The sequence below is a fragment of the Argopecten irradians genome, chromosome 6, assembly GCF_041381155.1.
Source record: "Argopecten irradians isolate NY chromosome 6, Ai_NY, whole genome shotgun sequence".
In the NCBI taxonomy this organism is placed as follows: Eukaryota; Metazoa; Mollusca; class Bivalvia; order Pectinida; family Pectinidae; genus Argopecten; species Argopecten irradians.
The window spans coordinates 42,912,072-42,937,161 of NC_091139.1; the positions used below are offsets into that span (position 1 = coordinate 42,912,072).

General features: G+C 37.2%; 1 protein-coding gene across 2 annotated transcripts; it reads left to right on the forward strand.

Annotated features, from left to right (window-relative positions):
* Positions 1 to 6,194: 6,194 nt before the first annotated feature.
* Positions 6,195 to 10,019, forward strand: LOC138325973 (uncharacterized). 2 transcript variants are annotated; one of them, XM_069272012.1, is made up of 2 exons: positions 6,195 to 6,533; positions 8,463 to 10,019. In XM_069272012.1, the coding sequence occupies exon 2, from the start codon at positions 8,485 to 8,487 to the stop codon at positions 9,262 to 9,264; it is 780 nt and encodes a 259-aa protein (XP_069128113.1). In that variant the 5' UTR covers positions 6,195 to 6,533; positions 8,463 to 8,484; the 3' UTR covers positions 9,265 to 10,019. The 2 variants fall into 2 exon arrangements, with proteins under 2 accessions (XP_069128113.1, XP_069128112.1); XM_069272011.1 differs by lacking the exon at positions 6,195 to 6,533 and adding an exon at positions 6,958 to 7,100.
* The last annotated feature ends 15,071 nt before the right edge of the window (positions 10,020 to 25,090 follow it).

A 25,090-nucleotide genomic window follows, 5' to 3' on the forward strand; every position in this document is an offset into this window, starting at 1 on the left:
GCACAGTCTCCAATAACTGATCCCTTCAGACCCCATGTGAAATACTGGCCTTTATATTCGGACTTCTTGGCAATCTTGTTTCTTTAAATTACTTGAGCAACGATACCTTTCGATCTTTTGACCATAAAGTTTTGGTACTTTCATTACCAGTATATTGGACCATTCTTCTGGGACCTTTAGTCTTCTACACGTACCGCGTCCAATATACACATAAACCATTGATTAACAGATGTGCAATGTATTAATGAAGTCTCGCACCTTCCTCCGACCAAAACACACAAACTCTAATGAAGTTTTTTGTTAAGTTTGTGTTCATTAAATCGACACATTTCTACTTCTATATAATGGTAGTACCAGATCTGAACAATAAACATCACCATTCCACACACACAATAACCCATATCTCCATTACATACTTACTCAACTTTGGCCAAGGTTACGAAGTTCCGTTTAGAGCGGACTGACCACAAATGGGGATTAATCCAGCATCACAGAAGACATCCTCCATATTTTGGTGTTTATTCTAAAACATCGCAGAGATGGATCTACTTCTTCAAGGAGCGGATCCATAAATGCCTGGATCATGGGAACGAACTTCCTACATTCTTGTTACATCGCCCTTTTCCCAGTAGCCAGAATTGGGTGGTGTTTAGTACCCCGGGTGTGTGTGTTGTACAAATCGATCTGTGGTCGGCCCGATTCTCGCTGTCTTCGCCAAGGTGTCTAACGGCTAATCACCAACATAGCGTGGTTGACGGGGCTACCATCCAGTAGAGGGGATGAAAGTAAAACATATATCAGATATAGATAGGTGTGGTAATTAACACATACTGAGCCACAGTAAGTATTGATACCAGTAGATGTGTTTATTGATATCACACACACGTGGAGTACATAGTGAAGGGCTATAGTCATAAACATGTTACAATATATTCTAACTAGCATTTCAAAACCCGTAATCGTAATGATGATATTGCTTACGGAATTCATTTCCTTTATAACAATATACAGATGTAATAGTATTTATGTTTGGACATTTTGTTCGAATTTAAATGAAAATTGAGACTATCCCTAACGTTTACCACCTAAATTGTGTGTGCTTGTAGCTTCAACGAAAAGGGCTACTGACGTGTAATATTCCGTCACAACGGCAAAAGAGCTAAATAACGATGGTGAAAGAGTAAAATCAAAATAGCAAAGAAGCAAAAACATAGTTACCAAGAAACAAAATCACGATGGTGAAGTAGAGAAAATGTCATGATAAAGGAGCTAAAAACACGATGGTGATGGACGAAAAATGTCATGACAAAGGAGCTAAAAACACGATGGTGATGGAGAGAAAATGTCATGACAAAGGAGCTAAAAACACGATGGTGATGGAGGGAAAATGTCATGACAAAGGAGCTAAAAACACGATGGTGATGGAGGGAAAATGTCATGACAAAGGAGCTAAAAACACGATGGTGATGGAGGGAAAATGTCATGACAAAGGAGCAAAAAACACGATGGTGATGGAGGGAAAATGTCATGACAAAGGAGCTAAAAACACGATGGTGATGGAGGGAAAATGTCATGACAAAGGAGCAAAAAAACACGATGGTGATGGAGGGAAAATGTCATGACAAAGGAGCTAAAAACACGATGGTGATGGAGGGAAAATGTCATGACAAAGGGCTAAAAACACGATGGTGATGGAGGGAAAATGTCATGACAAAGGAGCTAAAAACACGATGGTGATGGAGGAAAATGTCATGACAAAGGAGCTAAAAACACGATGGTGATGGAGGAAAATGTCAGACAAAGGATAAAACACGATGGTGATGGAGGGAAAATGTCATGACAAAGGAGCTAAAACACGATGGTGATGAAAAAATGTCATGACAAAGGGCTAAAACACGATGGTGATGAGGAAAATGTCATGACAAAGGAGCTAAAAACACGATGGTGATGAGAAGGAAAATGTCAGACAATGGAGCTAAAAACACGATGGTGATGGAGAAAATGTCATACAATGGAGCTAAAAACACGATGGTGATGGAGGAAATGTCATGACAAAGGAGCTAAAAAACACGATGGTGATGGAGGAAAATGTCACGACAAAGGAGCTAAAACACATGGATGAGGAAAATGTCAGACAATGGAGCTAAAACACATAAAAACACGATGATGGTGATGGAGGGAAAATGTCATGACAAAGGAGCTAAAAACACGATGGTGATGGAGGGAAATGTCATGACAAAGGAGCTAAAAACACGATGGTGATGGAGGGAAAATGTCATGACAAAGGAGCTAAAAACACGATGGTGATGGAAGGAAAATGTCATGACAAAGGAGCTAAAAACACGATGGTGATGGAGAGAAAATGTCACGACAATGGAGCTAAAAACACGATGGTGATGGAGGGAAAATGTCATGACAAAGGAGCTAAAAACACGATGGTGATGGAGAGAAAATGTCATGACAAAGGAGCTAAAAACACGATGGTGATGGAGAGAAAATGTCATGACAAAGGAGCTAAAAACACGATGGTGATGGAGGGAAAATGTCATGACAAAGGAGCTAAAAACACGATGGTGATGGAGGGAAAATGTCATGACAAAGGAGCTAAAAACACGATGGTGATGGAGGGAAAATGTCATGACAAAGGAGCTAAAAACACGATGGTGATGGAGGGAAAATGTCATGACAAAGGAGCTAAAACATTACGATGGTGATGGAGGGAAAATGTCATGACAAAGGAGCTAAAAACACGATGGTGATGGAGGGAAAATGTCATGACAAAGGAGCTAAAAACACGATGGTGATGGAGGGAAAATGTCATGACAAAGGAGCTAAAAACACGATGGTGATGGAGGGAAAATGTCATGACAAAGGAGCTAAAAACACGATGGTGATGGAGAGAAAATGTCATGACAAAGGAGCTTAAAACACGATGGTGATGGAGGGATAATGTCATGACAAAGGAGCTAAAAACACGATGGTGATGGAGGGAAAATGTCATGACAAAGGAGCTAAAAACACGATGGTGATGGAGAGAAAATGTCATGACAAAGGAGCTAAAAACACGATGGTGATGGAGGGAAAATGTCATGACAAAGGAGCTAAAAAACACGATGGTGATGGAGGGAAAATGTCATGACAAAGGAGCTAAAAACACGATGGTGATGGAGGGAAAATGTCATGACAAAGGAGCTAAAAACACGATGGTGATGGAGGGAAAATGTCATGACAAAGGAGCTAAAAACACGATGGTGATGGAGGGAAAATGTCATGACAAAGGAGCTAAAAACACGATGATGATGAAATGTCATGACAAGGAAAATGTCTGAAAAAGCTAAACATGGGAAGGAAAATGTCATGACAAAGGAGCTAAAAACACGATGGTGATGGAGGGAAAATGTCATGACAAAGGAGCTAAAACACGATGTGATGAGGGAAAACTACAAAGGAGCTAAAAACACGATGGTGATGGAGGAAAATGTCATGACAAAGGAGCTAAAACACGATGGTGATGGAGGAAAATGTCATACAAAGGAGCTAAAAACACGATGGTGATGGAGGGAAAATGTCATGACAAAGGAGCTAAAAATCACGATGGTGATGGAGGGAAAATGTCATGACAAAGGAGCTAAAAACACGATGGTGATGGAGAGAAAATGTCATGACAAAGGAGCTAAAAACACGATGGTGATGGAGGGAAAATGTCATGACAAAGGAGCTAAAAACACGATGGTGATGGAGGGAAAATGTCATGACAAAGGACACGATGGTGAGGAGGGAAAATGTCTGACAAAGGAGCTAAAAACACGATGGTGATAAAATGGGATGGAAATGTCATGACAAAGGAGCTAAAAACACGATGGTGATGAGGGAAAATGTCATGACAAAGGAGCTAAAAACACGATGGTGATGGAGGGAAAATGTCATGACAAAGGAGCTAAAAAAGGTGATGAAAAATGCAGAAAGGAGCAAAATGTGATGTGATGGGAAAATGTCATGACAAAGGAGCTAAAAACACGATGGTGATGGAGGGAAAATGTCATGACAAAGGAACTAAAAACACATGGTGATGGAGGGAAATGTCATGACAAAGGAGCTAAAAACACGATGGTGATGGAGGGAAAATGTCATGACAAAGGAGCTAAAAACACGATGGTGATGGAGGGAAAATGTCATGACAAAGGAGCTAAAAACACGATGGTGATGGAGGGAAAATGTCATGACAAAGGAGCTAAAAACACGATGGTGATGGAGGGAAAATGTCATGACAAAGGAGCTAAAAACACGATGGTGATGGAGGGAAAATGTCATGACAAAGGAGCTAAAAACACGATGGTGATGGAGGGAAAATGTCATGACAAGGGAGCTAAAAACACGATGGTGATGGAGGGAAAATGTCATGACAAGGAGCTAAAAACACGATGGTGATGGAGGGAAAATGTCATGACAAAGGAGCTAAAACACGATGGTGATGGAGGGAAAATGTCATGACAAAGGAGCTAAAAACACGATGGTGATGGAGGGAAAATGTCATGACAAAGGAGCTAAAAACACGATGGTGATGGAGGGAAAATGTCATGACAAAGGAGCTAAAAACACGATGGTGATGGAGGGAAAATGTCATGACAAAGGAGCTAAAAACACGATGGTGATGGAGGGAAAATGTCATGACAAAGGAGCTAAAAACACGATGGTGATGGAGGGAAAATGTCATGACAAAGGAGCTAAAAACACGATGGTGATGGAGGGAAAATGTCATGACAAAGGAGCTAAAAACACGATGGTGATGGAGGGAAAATGTCATGACAAAGGAGCTAAAAACACGATGGTGATGGAGGGAAAATGTCATGACAAAGGAGCTAAAAACACGATGGTGATGGAGAGAAAATGTCATGACAAAGGAGCTAAAACACGATGGTGATGGAGGGAAAATGTCATGACAAAGGAGCTAAAACACGATGGTGATGGAGGGAAAATGTCATGACAAAGGAGCTAAAACACGATGGTGATGAAGGGAAGATCCTTCGTCATGGTGTTTTCGCTCCTAATTGGCTCATTCGTGTTTAGGTCAAAGCAGCGAAGGACTGATAGTTGGAATTTGGCTCTTACTGTAGGCTATATAAAAGACGCTTTATTCAAATGTAATCCCCATCAAGCAAAGGTGCACTTCCCCGTGATGATGTACTGTAAAAGCAGGTTTCTTTGTAATTGACATTGAGAAGGCGACAGCAGTGAACGTAGGTATCGTCAAAAGCATCATCAAGAGAACCAAAAAACGGGATACGAAAGAATCAGAACGCTGAAACATACAAAAGGAATTATTTATAATATATGCCTAACATTAATCGGATACATTGTAGGGAATACTGTTATTTCATACGATCACTTTTGGGCAAAGTATTTTTATTATTGCCTTTTGTTTCAATACAGTTGACCTTATGACCTTTGATATGGTTCAAGGCTGTTTCCTTTGCACAATTATTGAGAAAAAAAATTCAACTAATAAGCCGCTCGCCTATTCTAATGATAAATGCTTTCTCCTGAAACTCTTTGATTTTCCTAGTAAACAGAAAGGTTTTTGAAAAACATACTTTCATGCTTCATTTATTTCAAGCATAAATTACAGTGTTTGTTCGTATAATGTAGGCCCGTAGACACGAAAACGACCACCAAATGCTACTATACTGATATTGATATGCAATATTTTTTTATATAATTATATGTATAATTCATTGTAAAACATGAGTTTCAAAGTCTACATCTGTTCCTATGGCTGAGCGTTCACTTCCAGGCGAGTTATGTGTACTTTAATTTGATATCGTTGTATGTAATCTCACCCATGAAGTGGTCCTGTGTTTACAAACATATTTGTCCCGGAGAGTCCGTACTCTCCCATACTGCTCCGTTACCCGAGCACGCGACAGTGTGGGGTACCTAGAACGTCTCTGATGTCACGCGCCCATGTATCAAATAAGACATTACCAGCGGTATTTGTACAATTGTCGAGTCTTCACACAAAACAAATAAGTATTTCCAACAAAGGAGGTGATTCTTGTCAATTATTTTATTTTCCATTTAAATCCCAAATACAAAGGAATTTGAATAAAACTGGATCAAATTGGAATACTGGTCTCGCTTTCATTTACTTTAGTAAAGGCTATTGGTTTTGTTTAAACAAAAACTACAGTGAAACGATTCTTCAGTCAATTATACTACGTATCTAATGAATATATACCCGAAATTAAATAATGCAGAATGAAATTTGGTAAATTGTAGACCGCGTGAGACGGTTTTGGCCGATAAAACTGACTGTACTAGGTAAGAACAGAGAGTGTTTTATCGACGTCCGATTGGAGAGAATATCTTATTACAAAGACTTACTGTTGTGGGGGAAAACTTAAAACAACCACATCACTCCTGGCTGGCGAAATTCGTATTAACTCGGCGAACGGTGACGGCGATAGACCATGTTTGAGAAAAGTGTAATGATTTTAACTGGGATATGTAGATAATTTTTTTACTAAAATCTTCAGGTAAGTGTGATAAATTAATCGTGTATTGTTATGTAAATAGATACAATCATGTAAATTTACCAGTTTCGTAACATAAAATAGAGACTTAATGTCGGTACGGCGAGAAGGATCTTCTATCGTATTATGTATAGTCACAGATAAACTATAAAGACCCGTAGCTTTATTTAGGTACGATTAGTTCTTTTTAAAAAACAAAATTCGCCTTATTGAATACAATTTTATAGATTTTAACAAGTAAGTTTTATGTACATATTCGGAACTTTAAATGTTGATTACGTATTATTGACAACTCGTCCTTAATTCTTTTGTAAAATTTACTTATATAAGTCTGACACATTACGTAAAAGGATAACTAAACGTAACAGGATCAGGTAGGAAGTGTTTATACCTGTATACTTGTATATAGGTATCAGCCGATATTAAGGCCAAGAAGAAAGTGTATATCTATAGGTCATGTTTAGGTGCTCATAAATCTACTCACTATTACCAAACTGCAGTATAGTGTCGGATGTTTTACATATCGATTATATAGGATATTCAAGATTTGGATAAAATGCACATTTCAAGGTAAGAATCGTTTGAATTTAAACATATTTCTATGTAATGGGACTGGACATGTTTTCAAACTTGAATCTCATTTTCAAACGAATAGGAATCGTTAGAAACAGCACGTATTTCCTTATTCTAATGCTTACTTTAATTAAATTATCGGACTTGTTTAAAACTAGGATTTGTCATGCCAAACCAATTTACACGGTACTGATTTACTATGTTTATTTCTTATTTTATTCACCTATTAACGTACATGTATATACCTTATCATTGTCAAGCAGTGGAATCAAAATGTTTAGAAGAAAATCAAAAATGAATATGTTACATTTTGTATTTTATTCATTAAAATGGATTGAAGACGAATACCACTTTTTGTCTTTTGTATCAACCTTTACGACTCTATGTTAAAAAGAGATAATTGAAGTTAACCACCAGTTTATTTGTTATGATGCCATTTTTTAGCTTTCAGAATTACAGTAAATAAATTATTTGTGTAAACGTTTTGCATTTAAACATTTAAAATTATCTTATCTTTCGTGTAGATGTATATTCACATATTCATATTAAAATAATTGTTCTGTATGAAAACTTGTAAATTAATTATATAGCACACTCTCACCGAAGCATACTGTCAATGATACAGAGCAGCACACCCCACCCGATTACATCATACATGTAAACATTGATTGTCATTTGAATATTTCTGTGGTCTATAGTATACCATATTTGCGGGTATTTCTAAGTTTACAGTGTTTTGATTTAACAGTTTTACCACACATGTTAGTCTGATCTTTCTTAACACATCATACAAAGTCTGTACAACAAATAGTCTAGTATTGTATAGTTGTAAGCAATATAAATAGAACACTTATAGGTAAATAATAAACGTTTAAGTAAGCCGATTATAAGCGTTGTTACTTCAGTGATACTGTGAATACATCAGATTATGTTAGAAGGCTCATAACCAGGAAAAAACTTAAATTTTTACTAATTCTACTGCTAATCTTAACAGATTTTCTTTCTAAATGTACATGTACTTTGTTAACCGTAGTCTTGTAACTTGTCTGATGGGGAGGCTGAACCCAACTGCATGTTTGCCAACTGACTGAAACACAGAAACCATTTTCTAAAGTTTTGAATTTATACAAAAATGCCTGAAAAGGATGATGCAAAGGAAAATAAACGCCAGAAAAAGCAATTTTTCTTAAAATATTTACTATTTGAAGCGAAGAAGTCATAACATGATTCATTCTTTATTCTCAAAATGTGTTTTAAGAATACTTTGCTAGATAGTGAAGTATTTGAGATGAAGGTCGAAAAGAGAAAATTTTATGTATACGTATTGCTCATATTGAAAATGTGTTTTTGTCTCCTCAGGTGTTTAAGGAATAATTTCCAAATGGATCCCATTTTTGGACTTCCGGTTGTGAAAGAATCTCGTGCAATGGAGAATGCAAGGAACCGGAACCGAACACAGCAGCGCCGTCTGGGTTCTCAGTTACTGAAGCTTCACTCCAAATTAGAGTGCAATACGTCACGTATTATACAAAACAAAAACGTTGCTTTGGACCTTTGGAATGTTATTCATCCTCCTACGTCACACAAAAATGCTGTCTGTCCTTCCGGTCTCACAAACAAGGAAAAGTCAGTCTACAAACACATGCGCAAGTCCGGTCCTCTCAGCATGTCTCTGGAGGAATTCGACCAAAAGATGGACGAGTTGAAGAATATGATCGCCAAAAACAGACAAGAGGTTAAAGGTGAAAAATCACCAAAAAGGGGGCGAAGAAATAGCGAGGTGGCTACCGGAAGTACAAGGCGCGCTAGTATCATACCGGACGATGAGCAAATTCGCTCCCCGCTTATTAAGAGAAAACATAAGATGAAGGAAGCTCTTGAGCGCTTAGAGACTTCAGATGTTCGTGTAAAGGACCAGTGTGATCAGTACAAATCTACAGAGCGCAGACACAGTTCGTTTCTTCCGTCACTTCCTTCCGGAAGTAGAGTCGGCACTTTCGATATTTCCAGGAATCGTTCTACTGTATCGCGGAGACGAAACTCTATAGCCGTAGTTTCTCTCGATACTCCGAGAAATGGTCGCATTTCGAGCTCGACATCTGAAGAGAGAAAAGAGTCCATGGAGGACGTTAACACTCTCGTGGGACAATTGACTATCTAACACAAGGATTGTTTACGGTGAGATAACATAATCAAATTAAATGTGTATTTTACTTTGTGTACCGAACATTGTGGCCATCCGGCTTGGTAATACGGATATCTGCGGATATGTGTTATAATTCAAGAAGATAATTTCAAAAGTATGCATTTTTATATATACCAGGATGCATACCAGGAATCAATAAGGAGTTTGAAGCCTTTCAAATCAAGTTAGGTTATTTTTTAATCTTGTTATATTGTTTTCCTAATTGCTTTTAATAATTAATAGTTAATTGTCTGAACCAAACTGGATGTGCTGGCATTGCTCAGACCATCTCGATGTTCCAAGGGTTACTATCACTGACGTTATATCAATCCCTGGAGTAGGCTAATTCATAGTGAACTGGAGGCAGTTCAGGAGGAAAAAAACACTGACCAATCACAGGCCTGCAGAGACTTCCTTTGAAGATTACAGAGAGAGAGGGGGCGACGCCAAAAAGTCCGCCAAAGTATACCGTTATACAATTCCTTTGATGTAGCCAAAAGAACCAATTTCCTGTGTCTTCTGTTGCCTTCAGTGTGACTATGATATAGTTCATTGGTGGATAAAACGTCAATGCTAGTAATTCCAGGAGTATCGAGAAGGTGGAACGATACTTGATATTCATATCCTGAAAAACATACCTACAAGACAAAGACGACATTTCTTATTTTTATATGTTTATATGCTAGTATACATGTACATGTATAGTCAATTAAAACACTAGTATCATTGTGTTTTGCTTGAGTTGTTTTCCTTAAATCTTTAATCTATAAATTAATTAACACATCTCAATAAGACTTCGTTTAATTGAACTCATAAATGCTCAGGGCCCAGTTTCACGAACATTCCTTAAATTTAAGGAATCCCTTATCTTAAAATTCTCCATAGGAAAGCATTACGGATTTTAAGGAAACTCTCCTTAACTAAAGATTTTTCCTTAACTTTTGTAATGCCTTCCTATGAAGAATTTTAAGTTAAGGGATCAATAAGACTTCGTTTAATTGAACTCATAAATGCTCTGGTACATCGAATGCTCAGGGTTCAGTTTCAAGAACATCTCTTAAAGTGAACAGTCGGGCAAGGATGGTTAAAGTCGGTAAAAATGGTGTGAATGTATCCAGTATAATTTCTTATGAAATGGAAAAATAAAATCTCTCGTCAAAATCTGTCTGCGTACGAAGAAATTAATTTAAAGTATGGGAATTCTAAATCGTCCTCCCGGCTCACTATGTCCTTGGTTACATTTCCACACAGCCTCGCTTTCAATGCTTTCAACTTTTCTTTACTTTAATGGTCAGAACTGGGAAACTAAGCAGAACTTGACCGTCGTATTAATATGTGAGAACTTTTGGAAGGCCTATGGTGGCTGATTACGGCCATCTCGTGTTGTTGTGTTGTCGCCTTGTCGTGTTGTCGCCTTGTCGAGTTGTCGCGGTCTCAAACTGCGACAACCCGAGATTTAACAGTTAAAATGTCGACTTGTCGCGTTTCCGAACCGCGACAAGTCGACAACACGACAAGACGACAAGTCGACAACACGACAAGTCGACATTTCAAACACGCTAATTAGCGCGTACAGAATCTCGTGTTGTCGCGGTAAAATGTCGACTTGTCGTGTTGTCGAGTTGTCGATTTGTCGTGTTGTCGCCTTGTCGTGTTGTCGCCTTGTCGTGTTGTCGAGTTGTCGACTTGTCGCCTTCCTGTTACACATGCGCAAACAATGGATAACACTCGCCATATTGGATTGCTAATGAAAATAATTGTGTGCATGTGGTTGTAGCTAGATGAAGATATTTGATAGCAATTTCTTTACCGAGAGTTGTCAAAGTATTTTTTTCTCTGAACTATGAATTTCAACAATTTGTTTATTATATGATAATCGTGTAGTAATAGTCTGGTCGTGCCGTCTGATTAGTAAGCAGTAATCGTCATCTGTTAATTTTAAGGTCACTTGAACTGCTAAGGCCTAATAGTTCGAAGGCCCATTCATCCGAAAATTAGAAAATATTGCAATTTATGTAGTTGTTTTACTTCATGTAAATTGATAGTTTGACATGTTTTCAATAAATTGTGATAAATACATTTTCGGCAATTCTTTAAAATTATTTAGCTGCAAACTTCTATGGACGGCAAGTTGTGATTTCTTCAATGAGCATTGCATGATAAATACATCAAAATTATAAATAAAAAAAATCATAAGAGAAAGAAAATATCTTTCATATAAGATGTCACATAAATATACATTTTATGAATTATCTTACAAACATACGCCTAATGTAAAGCTTATGTGTACTGTAATTTGATTGCATTAGGGATAACATGGCTGCATGAATGGATGACATATATCACCCATTCCTACCTGCATACATGTTTGAAATATGTATTTCACGACTTATTTTTGTGTTTCCTTTTTCCTTTTACTTGTTTATTCTCCCTTTTTTCAATGATGAAAATGGTTCGCATCATGGTAATTTCTGGGAAACTAATAACCAGGATTGCAGTGTACATATACACTCTTTCATATCGGATACGTTTACGTACATGTATTGCAAGATTATGTTTTTTTCACAATTTTTAAAATTAGTCACATTTCGTTTTTTGTCGGTGACCCTACGCTACATTTGTGATAAATGTAGCGTAGTGTAGTTCAATAATCCATGGGTCACTGAAGATGATGTTAATCTAGAATTACACATAGAACGAATATACGTACCCGGCCTACTGTACCTTTCGGTCGGGTACGAATTGTATAATAAAATGGTTTTTGAATCTTGTTTTGTGAAGTTGTATTATCTAGCTGTTGTATAGGTGGCCATCAGGTATATGTAGTCTTCGTTTGTTGGGTCCGTACAACGTTGAGAATTGTCGTTGAAATGATGATTGACTCTGATGTTTTTGTCGACATTTTATTCTTTAGTACTTCATACGTTACATAGAGTCATTGTTGATATATGTGGCCCAAAATGGGACCACACACAAGGTGTGTGCTCCTCTGTGTTTCTCCCTCTCTCTTCTACAATAAGTGGTCAGCTCTATTTATACATAACAACGAGAGCATGGGGATCAGTATTTGGCCATGATATCTAACACCTGAAACATCTGATACATGGATAGCTACTGCATAACATAAGTAACACGCTGAACCAATTAATACTGACCAGTTTCACAATTAGCATTACATATAAGATGTTCAGGCACCACATACCATTACACAACAACGAGAAACTTATACCTGTAACCCAGACTATTACGTACAGACCTGGCCAGCTATCGCATGACACCCACAGTATATATATACGTTTAGACCTGGGACACACACGAATAGCTGTAAGTCTATATCAGTATCTTATGAAATAAAACTTATTATATTATATTACGTCCCCTTGTTAGTAATTATTTAAAATTAGTTATAATTTGAAATAATAATGATAAATTTAAAATAAAACTTATTATATTCCGCTATGTTTCCGAAATACAATCTAAATTGATACAAGACTTAAACATTATCATATGAAGAATTTATATAAAGCTTGATAATCATAGATTATGTACTTAATAATTATAAATGATGTACAATGTAAATCAACTTGAAGAACGTACAAGAACTGATTCTATATTTGTAGCTAGAGTTTGTGTAAGCAAAATACAAAAACAATTACAGGACTTCGACATATTCATGATAATTATGCTGTTATTAAAATTAAAATGAAAGCAAATGAATAGCGCTAGGTCAACGCCATATCGTTTTAAAACACTAGCATGATGCCTCGTCTTTAATTAGACTAAGACTGGTAAACAATTAATGTAATGATACAATTCACAGGAAGTTCTTTGTTGTTGTGCAAGTAATAAATGTAGCAAAGTTGTGTAAATAACGCAAGAGGAACATATTTCAACTTATGTGAACCCAGCATAAAACTGCATTGGGCATTCCCCAAATTATTCTAAGTTAATGTGTTTGTATATCTTACATTATGTTTAAGTGAATATGAATATCATATGTATTAATGTCACAATATTAAGTGTTAAAAGAACTTCCATATGAAAAATTATAGAACAACAACATAATCATGAATAAGTCACAGAGTATATAAAATTTTAGCAATAAATTGTTACATTGCTTTAAGAAAATGTGTATTTTTAATAATGTGGAAAAATATTCTCTGAGTAAACATAGGTATATATACGATAGGTTGTAGCTACATTAGAACATAATATGTTTCTTGTTAGTTATCAGTTATAAATGTACATGATGCAATATAATTAATTGAATAATTTGACCTGGGCACAGTGTTTTGTATATCTGCTAAACGTTAGTTGATAAATCAATTATAAAATGACCAATATATAGAAATTACCAAGTGCATGGTTACAAATGTATTGTGAATGATATTTAAGTAATAACCAACCAGTAAAAATGAAAATGCTATAAAAAAGTAATTGTACATTTGCTCAGAGTAACAACATATGTAAAACAGAATTTTGTTGTATTGTATTTCAAATATCTTAGACTAATAGTAATTTTTAAGAATGTTTAAATATCATGATTTTGTAAAATAAAGGATGATAGAGTTCATTAGCATAGAAATTTCATTTAGTTCATAAATCCAAAAAGGATAAAAAAAATGATTAACCTGAACTAGTACTGTTCAAACTTGTGCTATATAAAAATGGAGTTAATGAAAAGAAAAAAAAATGCTTGTGCTGACGTCATGCCGTCTTAACAATCAAGCCGTGAAATCTTGCACTCCAATCAGGCTAAGATCTTATAATCAATAAAATGAAATGAAAATCATCTTACAAAGAAAGTTCCATGTTGTGTATTTGTGTGTGCATGTAAACGTTGAGAGAAACATAAAAAACTTGTTTGTGCCCGGCATTAAACTGCATCGGGTATTCCTCCCAACGTGAAATAATATACATAAACGTAAATATGTCATTAATATCGAGAAAATGGGCCTTAATGAATTAGCTCACCACCCTATTGTTCTCAGACATACTGGAAGTTCCAATTACTTTTAAAACTGCATGTTAGACCATGTCAGCAGAACATTTCCAGACGTTTAAATATATGTTTTTATATTATGAAATTGTATTTGTGTCAATAAAAAATAGTTTAAAACAAAAAGTATGTTAAGGAACCTTCTCTGAGAATGATGAAAATGAAGAGCACAAGTCATGAACATATCAATATAATTAGTTTAACATAATATAACTTTAGCAAAAATCTAAGTTCAGGAAAAAAATGATATTACAAAAATTATAAATTACAGAATTATTGTAATAACAACTTGGTGAAGTAAAATAAAGGAGTGTATAGTAAACATACAGAATTTAGAATAGTATGTATTACACTACATTATTAGATGAATATTTGCTAAGAACAACTATCATCCTTTTGCGTGTGTGTACAAATAATAAACTTAGTTTTACATTGTTTTTAAAATCTGTAGTAAAAAGTAACGTTAAATTGAGATCTTATAAGAATTAGACGAAGAACAAATTAAGAATTAAGAAAAGATGTAAATATAGATTTAGAAAAAAAATAAACATAATACATTACCGAACACTAAATTCCAATATCTCAAAACACTGATTAATGTCCAAATTTTTTAAGAAATCACAATTATTATACAGAGTTCATTTTCTTTCTTCTTTCTTCGTTCTTCTGTCTTCTTACTGGTTGGTGTATGGTGGTTGTGGTCATTAGCGTTGGTTCCTTGAAGATTCTTATTGTAAGTGTGTTCTGTGTTCTTGTGGCACTGATGATCGTAGAATGGAATGGAATATGGCTGCTGGTCGAAACTTTGTTGTTGATGTGTTGTTTGTAGCTGGCGATCATTTAGTGGAGTAGCTCCGCGAAGTGTCCAATGGTCTGGTATTCATAAAGTGGTGCCCTTCTGCTTAACCCAGGTCCCATCGCACGTCACAGCGCCAGTATAATAAAATGAATCTTGATTCTTGTTGGTATACTGATGTCCGGGTTGTGGCGTTGTTACTGTAATTGTCCGGCATGGTTTCTTTGTTGTGGTTCAATGATGATGGAGACCAATATTGTGTCGACGTTTTATTTTCTTGGTGCATTTTACAATATGCAGGCAATATACATTGTACATTATATCAGGAGCCCAAAATGGGGCCACACACAAGGTGTGTGCTCCTCTATGTTTCTCCCTCTCTCTTCTACAATAAGTGGTCAGCTCTATTTATACATAACAACGAGAGCATGGGGATCAGTATTTGGCCATGATATCCAACACCTGAAACATCTGATACATGGATAGCTACTGCATAACATAAGTAACACGCTGAACCAATTAATACTGACCAGTTTCACAATTAGCATTACATATAAGATGTTCAGGCACCACATACCATTACACAACAACGAGAAACTTATACCTGTAACCCAGACTATTATGTACAGACCTGGCCAGCTATCGCATGACACCCACAGTATATATACGTTTAGACCTGGGACACACACGAATAGCTGTAAGTCTATATCAGTATCTTATGAAATAAAACTTATTATATTATAATTGGTCCCTATGTGTCGTAGTGGAGCACTGCCTCCGAAAATCACTCGGGCACAATTTTCTATACTTTTTTGTAGGTTTCCAATTATTTTAAACATATACATGCATTTATATATTATTTTTGTCCAAAAGAAACATAACGAACATTCTTAATATCTACTTTACCACTCATAAGACGTCAAATTCATATTTTGTAGATTTGCCGTATAGTTTTCCTTCGAAAAGACCATCATATTTATATGTGAAAAAAAACAATGTCTCGCTGTGAATTTTATATTTCATACGGTTCAGTTTTATTGCCTAGTGGGTAAGTGATGTCAAACAAGTAAGATAAAATGCATACAGACGTTTTAATAATGGTTTACACAATCATTACTTTGCTCCATTAGCAGTAATATGCACCAATTGTATCTCTAAAGACGACACCATTATCGGTCTAAAAGTCTTTTGGGCTACAATATTGCAGCTAAGTTACACATATCTCAGCAAGTTTACTACTGAGTCTTGTAATTAAAGTCTGTACATTTATATCGGTTATCGGACTATGAGACTTTCCGACTAATGGGCCTTAGGACTAACGGTCGTTCGGACTAACGGACGTTCAGATTAACGGGCCTTCGGACTATTAAGGATAAGGTGGTCACCCAGGCAGGTGACCTATCGACATCACTTTTATTTGTCGTCTATCACCATTAAACATAACAATTCGATCACCTTCTCAACTGGTCCGAATTCAACTAAGCCTGTTAGGAAACATGTTTAGGATAAGTTGAAGTGTAAAAATCAAGCGGCTGATCTCAACAGGGTAGCAGATCTACATATATATGTAGATATTTGAAAAATCTTATAATGTTGCCACGCCTAGGAATCAAAGTTCAATATACGCTATTCGGATAATATATACATGTATGATGTACCTATATCATAGATGTTTTATGACGGCGGAGAACATTTTGTTTTATTAATTACCCGATTTTATGTTTTGATTAATTAAGTTAAATGTATCGTAACTAGGCATGCAATTTTTTCCTCAAGAAACTATTGAAAACCATCAGGTTGTTTTAAGGTGTGATAATCATTCAAATGGTCAGAAAACCATTTACGATGCCTTGTAAACATTATTTACAAGTCAGAATTTATGCCTTATTTATGTTAAGATAAATGCATACCTGTAGTAATCACTTTATAATTTCTTATTACTTTATAAAAATGTTAAATGAAATTATAGACCACATCTTGGCTTCATAGCATATGTACTGTCAAAATCATTTTCAGTTCTTATTCATACTTGTAAATGTAATTTTCAAAAGGTTGATGGTGAATAAAATATCCAAAAGCTCTTGATTCGTGAGTATGAAAATTACGGCATATATATAAAGCTTTAAAGACCAACTACCTTTCCGAAACGAAAAATTCAATTAGCGTTTGCTTCTTAATTTTTTTCATTTTCATAATATGAATTAACAAAATAGTAGCACATCTGAAATTGAAACAAAATCATTTTTTTCTTATATTGGTGATCCAATGTAGACACAGGATTAATTGTCTACATGTATACGTAGATGGCGATCCAATAATTTGGACCCACCAGAGTGCCATGCATAGACCATTTTAGACGTTTTATGAGTTTAAATACAAAAAAACGGTAAAATAGTAATCTACATTGTGATATATATTGAGAAGGATGGATAGATATTTCTAGTAAGTTTTCACAAAAACGGTTACTACCGTTGGTAAGAGCAATAATTTTCAAAGTGCTGTCACTATGACGAAAGCAGCCGAAAAAGTATGCATATATTATAAGCCGGCTTTGATCTTCATCATTTTAATGTTTACACATTATATAAAGAAGCTTGCACATCACATAAAGAAGTGTATACAGAATTTAAAGAAATTTGTACCGAATATAAAGTTTAATTATAAAGAAAAAGGCATCGAATATCTCGATATAACGACGGAGCATAGTGGTAAATATATCGAATATAACACAGGAATTACCGGATATAAAGATAAAAGCACTGCAGATATACATGTATAAGGATGTATATATGTTGTTATCCCGCCCTGGTAGAATAAATAATAACCCAGACCGTAGCCCGAGATCATTATTTTAAATTATACCAGGGCGGTATAACACCATATGAACCGAAACTGAGGTTCTTATATTTTATACTAGATATTATTTTCTTTGGCAAGTTACTTACAAGAAAAAGCATTGACCATAGGACACCACCCTGAGACCTCAATGTTTGCGTAATGTAACTTGTGTTGCTGTTATTGACAAATGCACTCGGACAATATTAACACAGGTCAATTACACTTGAATGTATCATAATTAGCCAAGCCTCTCTTAACCACAAATTGATCGCTTTGAGAAAGATTATTATATAATTATGATATACATTTCGTAAAATGAACACAGTTTTGTGTATTAGGAATTTCTAGACCCAGAAATACTAATTGTGTACTTTTCTTTGCAAGAGTTCTATTATATTAAATGTCCCCTGGAAGTATCTATGCTCCAGCATTTGTATACAATTGTATGAATGACTGTAGTCAAGTTACACAATCAAAGTTTCCAGGGTTAAATCTAACTGTAAATTACAATAAACAAATTTTATAAAAAAGAATATTTACATTATGTACGTTGTGATGCATGCTGATGATCAAAATAGATGAACTAATTACCATAAAGATGGGGCACAACACCTAATCTATTCTATAACGCTTTGGACTAAATGAAAGTTTTAATGATTTTTTCTTACCGTTTTACATCAAATTCTTTATTAGATATTAAATTAAGGTTATTGTTTGATGTACTACACACATAACCTATTACAGTAATTAGTAATAATAGATAATATTTCGTCTTATCATCCGTGATCTCTTCAATTCTTCAAATTGAATAAAAAGTTTTAACCGATTAATAACACAATATTGTGTGATGGAAATTTTACAATATTAAGTTGATATACATGTACATTTGTCCTCTCTGTTACTTTTCATTGTACAAACATTTTGGTTCTGTTCTGACATCCTTTGTTTTGTTGATATTCAATTAATTTAATATTATAATAATACATTTCAAACGAGTTAATAATGTGGAAAATATAATTTTTAAACAATTTTGTACATCGAATATCTTACAAACACACCAAATATTCACAAGCACTGACTTCAGTTTTCTATATTCAAAGATAGTGGCTATTTCACATGATTTGCGCATGTGTAACAGGAAGGCGACAACTCGACAACACGACAAGTCGACAACAAGACAAGGCGACAATACGACAAGTCGACAACTCGACAACACGACAAGTCGACATTTTACCGCGACAACACGAGATTCTGTACGCGCTAATTAGCGTGTTCGAAATGTCGACTTGTCGCGTTGTCGACTTGTTGCGGTTCGAAAACGCGACAAGTCGACATTTTCACTGTTAAATCTCGGGTTGTCGCAGGTTGAGGCTGCGACAACTCGACAAGGCGACAACACGACAAGGCGAAAACACAACAACACGAGATGGCCGTAATCAGCCACCATAAAATCGTCTGCTCGTGTTTTTAATAGTGAAAAAATACCATTTGTCAGCGGCGGAGCATCTTTAAGGAAGGTTCCTTAACTTGAAGTTCTCGGCCTAACTTCTGTAAATGCTTTCCTGTGATGAATTTTAAGTTAAGGGATTAAAGTTAAGGAATGTTAGTGAAATTGTGCCCAGATAACTCAAATACTGCGATATTTCGAATGATCTGATAACTCGAACTATGCTACCAACGACTTAGATTCATCGAAGTTTGTGTATGTAAATGGATATTATATGGCGGCCATTTGTACAGGTATGGCAGCTATTATAATGGTGAGATGGCATGTTTGTGATCGCCGGGAGGAAATTTTGAGTATGTTATGACGTTTTGTGTCTTCTCGTGTAAGAACTTTTCATACATTTCGAACTCCATGCCGGTCATCTATTTCAATGTTATACTTTGATGTCTTACTTGAAATTTTTAGTCTCCAGTCAAATGCGGGAATATTGAGGTGTGTATTCTAGATTTTGTGAACAAACTTGGGAAGATCATGTACGACGTGTAAATAAAGGATTGATATTGAGAAGTCAAAAATAACAAAAACTGAGGAAATAAAAATCACAAAAGTTCTGTTTTTTTTATTACAAACGAAGTCGATTTGACAGGAGCCGAACATTCGTCTGCTTTAGAGGCTTTTCCTTTGGTGTCAGTTTTGATATATTAAGACAATTTCCACTGGTCCATCAATCAATGCATTTCGCATGATGGGCATAAAACAACTTTAAATGCATAAAATTTGAAATAGAAATTTATTTCAATAAGGGACAACCGCAATTACAATCAGCCAAGATAATCAAGAGGCATCACCACAAATTACTACTAGCTTCCTCATGATGCCGCAGTTCAACAATGCAAGGGAAGTAACTCCAACAGCACATCTGTACAGCTCATTAATTTCTGCTCTGGGATATAACACATACCTTTAAGAACAACGACTTATTAAAAAATAATCAACGATCTGTAATGATAATCAACACTGAATAATATAATCAAAGATCAATCTGGTGTCTGAATATTTGATTATGGTTATAAATGGTACGTTGAGTTGGGTTTTTAAGCTTATCAAAATAACTAACTCTTGGGTTTTTTCAGCTAAGCAATACGTACGGTATATTATCTAAATCTATGTTTTCATTTGGTGTCCTTGGATTTTCGCTGCGACAGTCGAGATGGTAAAACATTCCAATACGCTGACCAATTAATGGATACAAAACTTTTCGAATCGGTGATTACCTCTAAATACCGCGATATTACCTTGCAACCTTGCAAGGTCAAAACTCGATACCACAGGGATCTGAGAATTTATGCATATATATATTACCTTGTAGATTAGGATTTTTACTGATTTTTAGCTAGTCCCCTAAAACGTCTAAAACTGGCTTTATGGCACTCTGGTGGGGCCATAATTATATAAACTTTAATTAATTCTCCTACCCCAGTGCACTACTACTGTCGTTCAGTAATATATAGAGTAGCACCTGGAGTATCGAGGATGATACTGACATATCTATTATCCTGTAACCACCTTTTCCATAATTGTTCACTATGACAAGTCAATTTAACATTTATTGAAGGAGCAATGTATTTCTCGTATTTGTTATATGATATTTCATATACAATAAAGTTATCTTATATCTTTATGAGATACATTATATTTTTATCTTAAGATATCTTATATACTAGTGGTGTATCGGGAGATTGTCGGCAATAAAATCGTGAGAGAGAGTGTGTCAGCAATATGATAAAGAGAGTGTCAGCAACAGGATCGGGAGAATATCGGCAATAGAATCGAGAGAGTGTCAGCAATAGGATAGGGAGAAATGTCAGCAATAGGATCGTGAGAGAGAGTGTGTCAGCAATGTGATAGAGAGAGTGTCAGCAACAGGATCGGGAGAGTGTCGGCAATAGGATCGGGAGAATGTCGGCAACAGAATCGAGAGAGTGTCAGCAATAGGATAGGGAGAAATGTCAGCAATAGCATCGTGAGAGAGAGTGTGTGTGTTAGTAATATGATAGAGAGAGTGTCAGCAACAGGAACGGGAGAGTGTCGGCAATAGGATCGGGAGAATGTCGGCAATAGAATCGAGAGAGTGTCAGCAATAGGATCGGGAGAAGTATCGGCAATAGATCGGGAGAGTGTCGATAATAGGATAGGGATCGTGTCGGCAATAGGATCGGGAGAATGCCGGTAATATGATCGGGAGAGTTTCGGCAAAAGGATCGGGAGAATGTCGGCAATACGACCGGGAGGATGTTGGCAATAGAATCGGGAGATTATCGGCAAAGGGATCCGGAGAGTTTCGGCAATAGGATCGGGAGAGATGTTGGCTATGCAGCAGGAGAAATGTCGGCAATAGGATCCGGAGAGGTGTCGGTACTAGGATCGGGGGAGATATCGGAAATAGGATATGAAGAATTGTCGGCAATAGGATCGGGAAAAACATTGGTTGTGGTATCGAAAAAGACGTCGGCAATAGGATCGGGAGATGTGTTTGCAATGGCTTCAGAAGAAATGTCGGCAGTAGGTTCGGAAGAAATGTCGGCAATAGGATTGGGAAAGTGTCGGCAATATGATCGGTAGAGTGTCAGCAATAGGATCGGCAATATAATCGGAAGGAGAGTGTCGGCAATATAATCGGAAGAGTGTCGGCAATATAATCCGGAAAGTGTCGGCAATATGATCGGGAGAGTGTCGGCAATATGATCGGAAGAGTGTCGGCAATATAATCCGGAAAGTGTCGGCAATATGATCGGGAGAGTGTCGGCAATATGATCGGAAGAGTGTCGGCAATATAATCCGGAAAGTGTCGGCAATAAGATCGGGAGAGTGTCGGCAATATAATCCGGAAAGTGTTGGCAATATGATCGGGAGAGTGTCAGCAATATGATCGGAAGAGTGTCGGCAATATAATCCGGAAAGTGTTGGCAATATGATCGGGAGAGTGTCGGCAATATGATCGGAAGAGTGTCGGCAATATAATCCGGAAAGTGTCGGCAATAATACCGGGAGAATGGCAATAGGATCGTTAGAGTGTCAGCAAAAGGATCGGGAGAAATGACGGTAATAGAATCGGGATAGTGTTGGCAATAGGATCAGGAGAGATGTCGGCAATAGAATCGGAAAAATGTTGGCAATATGATCGGGAAAAGTGTCGGCAATATGACCGAGAGAGGGTCGTCAATAGGATCTGGAGAATGTCGGCAATGGGATCTGGAGAGTGTGTCGACAATAGGATCGGGAGAGTGTCGACAATAGGATCGGGAGAGTGTCAACAATAGGATCGAGAGAGTGTCGGGAATATGATTGAGAGAGTGTCGGCAAAGGGATCGGGAGAGTGTCGGTTATAGGATTGGAAATGTGTCGGCAATATGATCGGGAATGTCGACAATAGGATCGGGAGAATGGCGGCAATAGGATCGGGAGATTATCGGCAAAAGGATCGAGAGAGTGTCGGCAATAGGATCGGGAGAGATGTCGGCTATGAGGTCAGGAGGAATGTCGGCAATAGGATCGGGAGAAATGTCGGAAATAGGATCGGAAGAAATGTCGGCAATAGGATCGGGAAAAATATTGGTTGTGGTATCGAAAAAGACGTCGGCAATAGGATTGGGGGATATGTTTGCAATGGCCTCAAAAGAAATGTCGGCAGAAGGTTCGGAAGAAATATCGACAGTAGGATCGGGAGAGTGTCGGCAATATGATCGGTAGAGTGTCAGCAATATGATAGAGAGAGTGTCAGCAATAGGATCGGGAAAGTGTTGGCAATATGATCGGGAGAGTGTCGGCAATATGATCGGAAGAGTGTCGGCAATATAATCCGGAAAGAACGGCAATAAGATTGATATAGTGTCAGCTAAAGGATCGGGAGAAATGGCGGTAATAGGATCGGAAAAGTATCGGCAATAGGATCAGGAGATGTCGGCAATAGGATCGGAAAAGAGTCGGCAATAGGATCGAGAAAAGTGTCGGCGATATGACAGAGAGAGTGTCGGCAATAGGATCTGGAGAATGTCGGCAATAGGATCAAGAGAGATGTCGGAAATAGGATCGGAAAAGTGAAGGCGATATGATCGGGAGAGATTCGGCAAAAGGATCGGGATAGTGTCGGCAATAAGTTCGGGAGGGTGTCGGCAATTAGATCGAGAGAAATGTCGGCAACATGATCGGTATAGTATCGGCAATATGATCGGGAGTGTGTCGGCAATATGATCGGGAGAATGTCGGCAGTATGATCGGGAGAGATTCGGCAAAAGGATCGGGAGAGTGTCGGCAAGAGGATCGGATAGTGTCGTCAATATGATCGGGAGATTATCGACAAAAGGATCGGGAAAGTGTCGTCAATAGGATCAGGAGATTATCGGCAAAAGGATCGGGAAAGTGTCGTCAATAGGATCGGGAGATTATCGGCAAAAGGATCGGGAAAGTGTCGTCGATAGGATCGGGATAGTGTTGGTAATTAAGATCTGGAGAGTGTCGACAATAGAATCGAGAGAGTGTCAGAAAAATGATCGAGAGATTATCGGCAAAGGGATCGGGAGAGTATCGGCGAGAGGATTGCGTGAAATGTCGGTAATAGGATCGGGAGAGTGTCGGCAATAGGATCGGGATAGTGTCGGCAAAAGGATCGGGAGAGAAGTCGGCTATGAGGTCAGGAGAAATGACGGCAATAGGATCGAGAGAGATGTCGGCAATTGGATCGGGAGAGATGTCGGAAATAGGATCGGAAGAAATGATGGTAAAAGGATCGGAAGACCACATGGGTCTGAGAATTAGTTACAATTTATATAAATATGGAACCACCAGGGTGCCCGTAACTGATCAAAAATCCTCTAAGAACTACATTGCACTACTGTATATAGGAGAGGGTGCTTACCGAATTTTGATCTTGACCCCTAAAACGTCTACAAATTGTCTATGAGCACTCTGGTGGGTCCATAATTTTTTAAACTGTAACTAATTCTCATATCCCGGTGCGGGAGTGTCGGCAGTAGGAGCCCTGCAGGTAGGGCGTTAGAATTGTACCTGCTGCCCCTATTGCATGATCGTAAAATGCGACTAAATTTAGGATCTTATCTTTTCTCTTCTTCCTAACTGACTTTATCTTTCCTAATGCCTCCCTTGGCACCGCCTCACTTTTGGCCTTGAGTTGAGCGTTCGCCCCTGTGAGGAAGGCTCTGGGTTCTGTCCCCTGGCCGAGACACACCAAAGTCTATAAAAGTGGTAGTTTCTGCTCCTGCTTAGCGTTCAGCATACAGGGAGTGGGACGACTGGTTCGCCCGTTGTCAGTATAATGTGACCGGGTGGGGTGTGTTGCTTGGTGTCTTCGGCGGCATGCTTCAGTGATATAGCACTATAAAAAGGGCAACAGTTCCACTATACAAGAAGACACAACACGAACATACCGCAGTCTCCCAGCACACTTACCTCGCACAACATACACGCAACACACCGCATACATGGGAGGCCGTCCTTACATGACCAAAGCTGTTAATAGGACGTTAATAAAACAAACAAACAAACAAACAAACAAAAGTAGGCAGTAGTATAAAAATCTACATACAGAATATGGCTACTGGTTAACTTTATAGGACCAGTAGCTCTATTCCGATGAACTTTTACAGCAATTTTATATATGATCTGCAAGTGCGTCGGCACCATATAATATGATCGGGTGAAATGT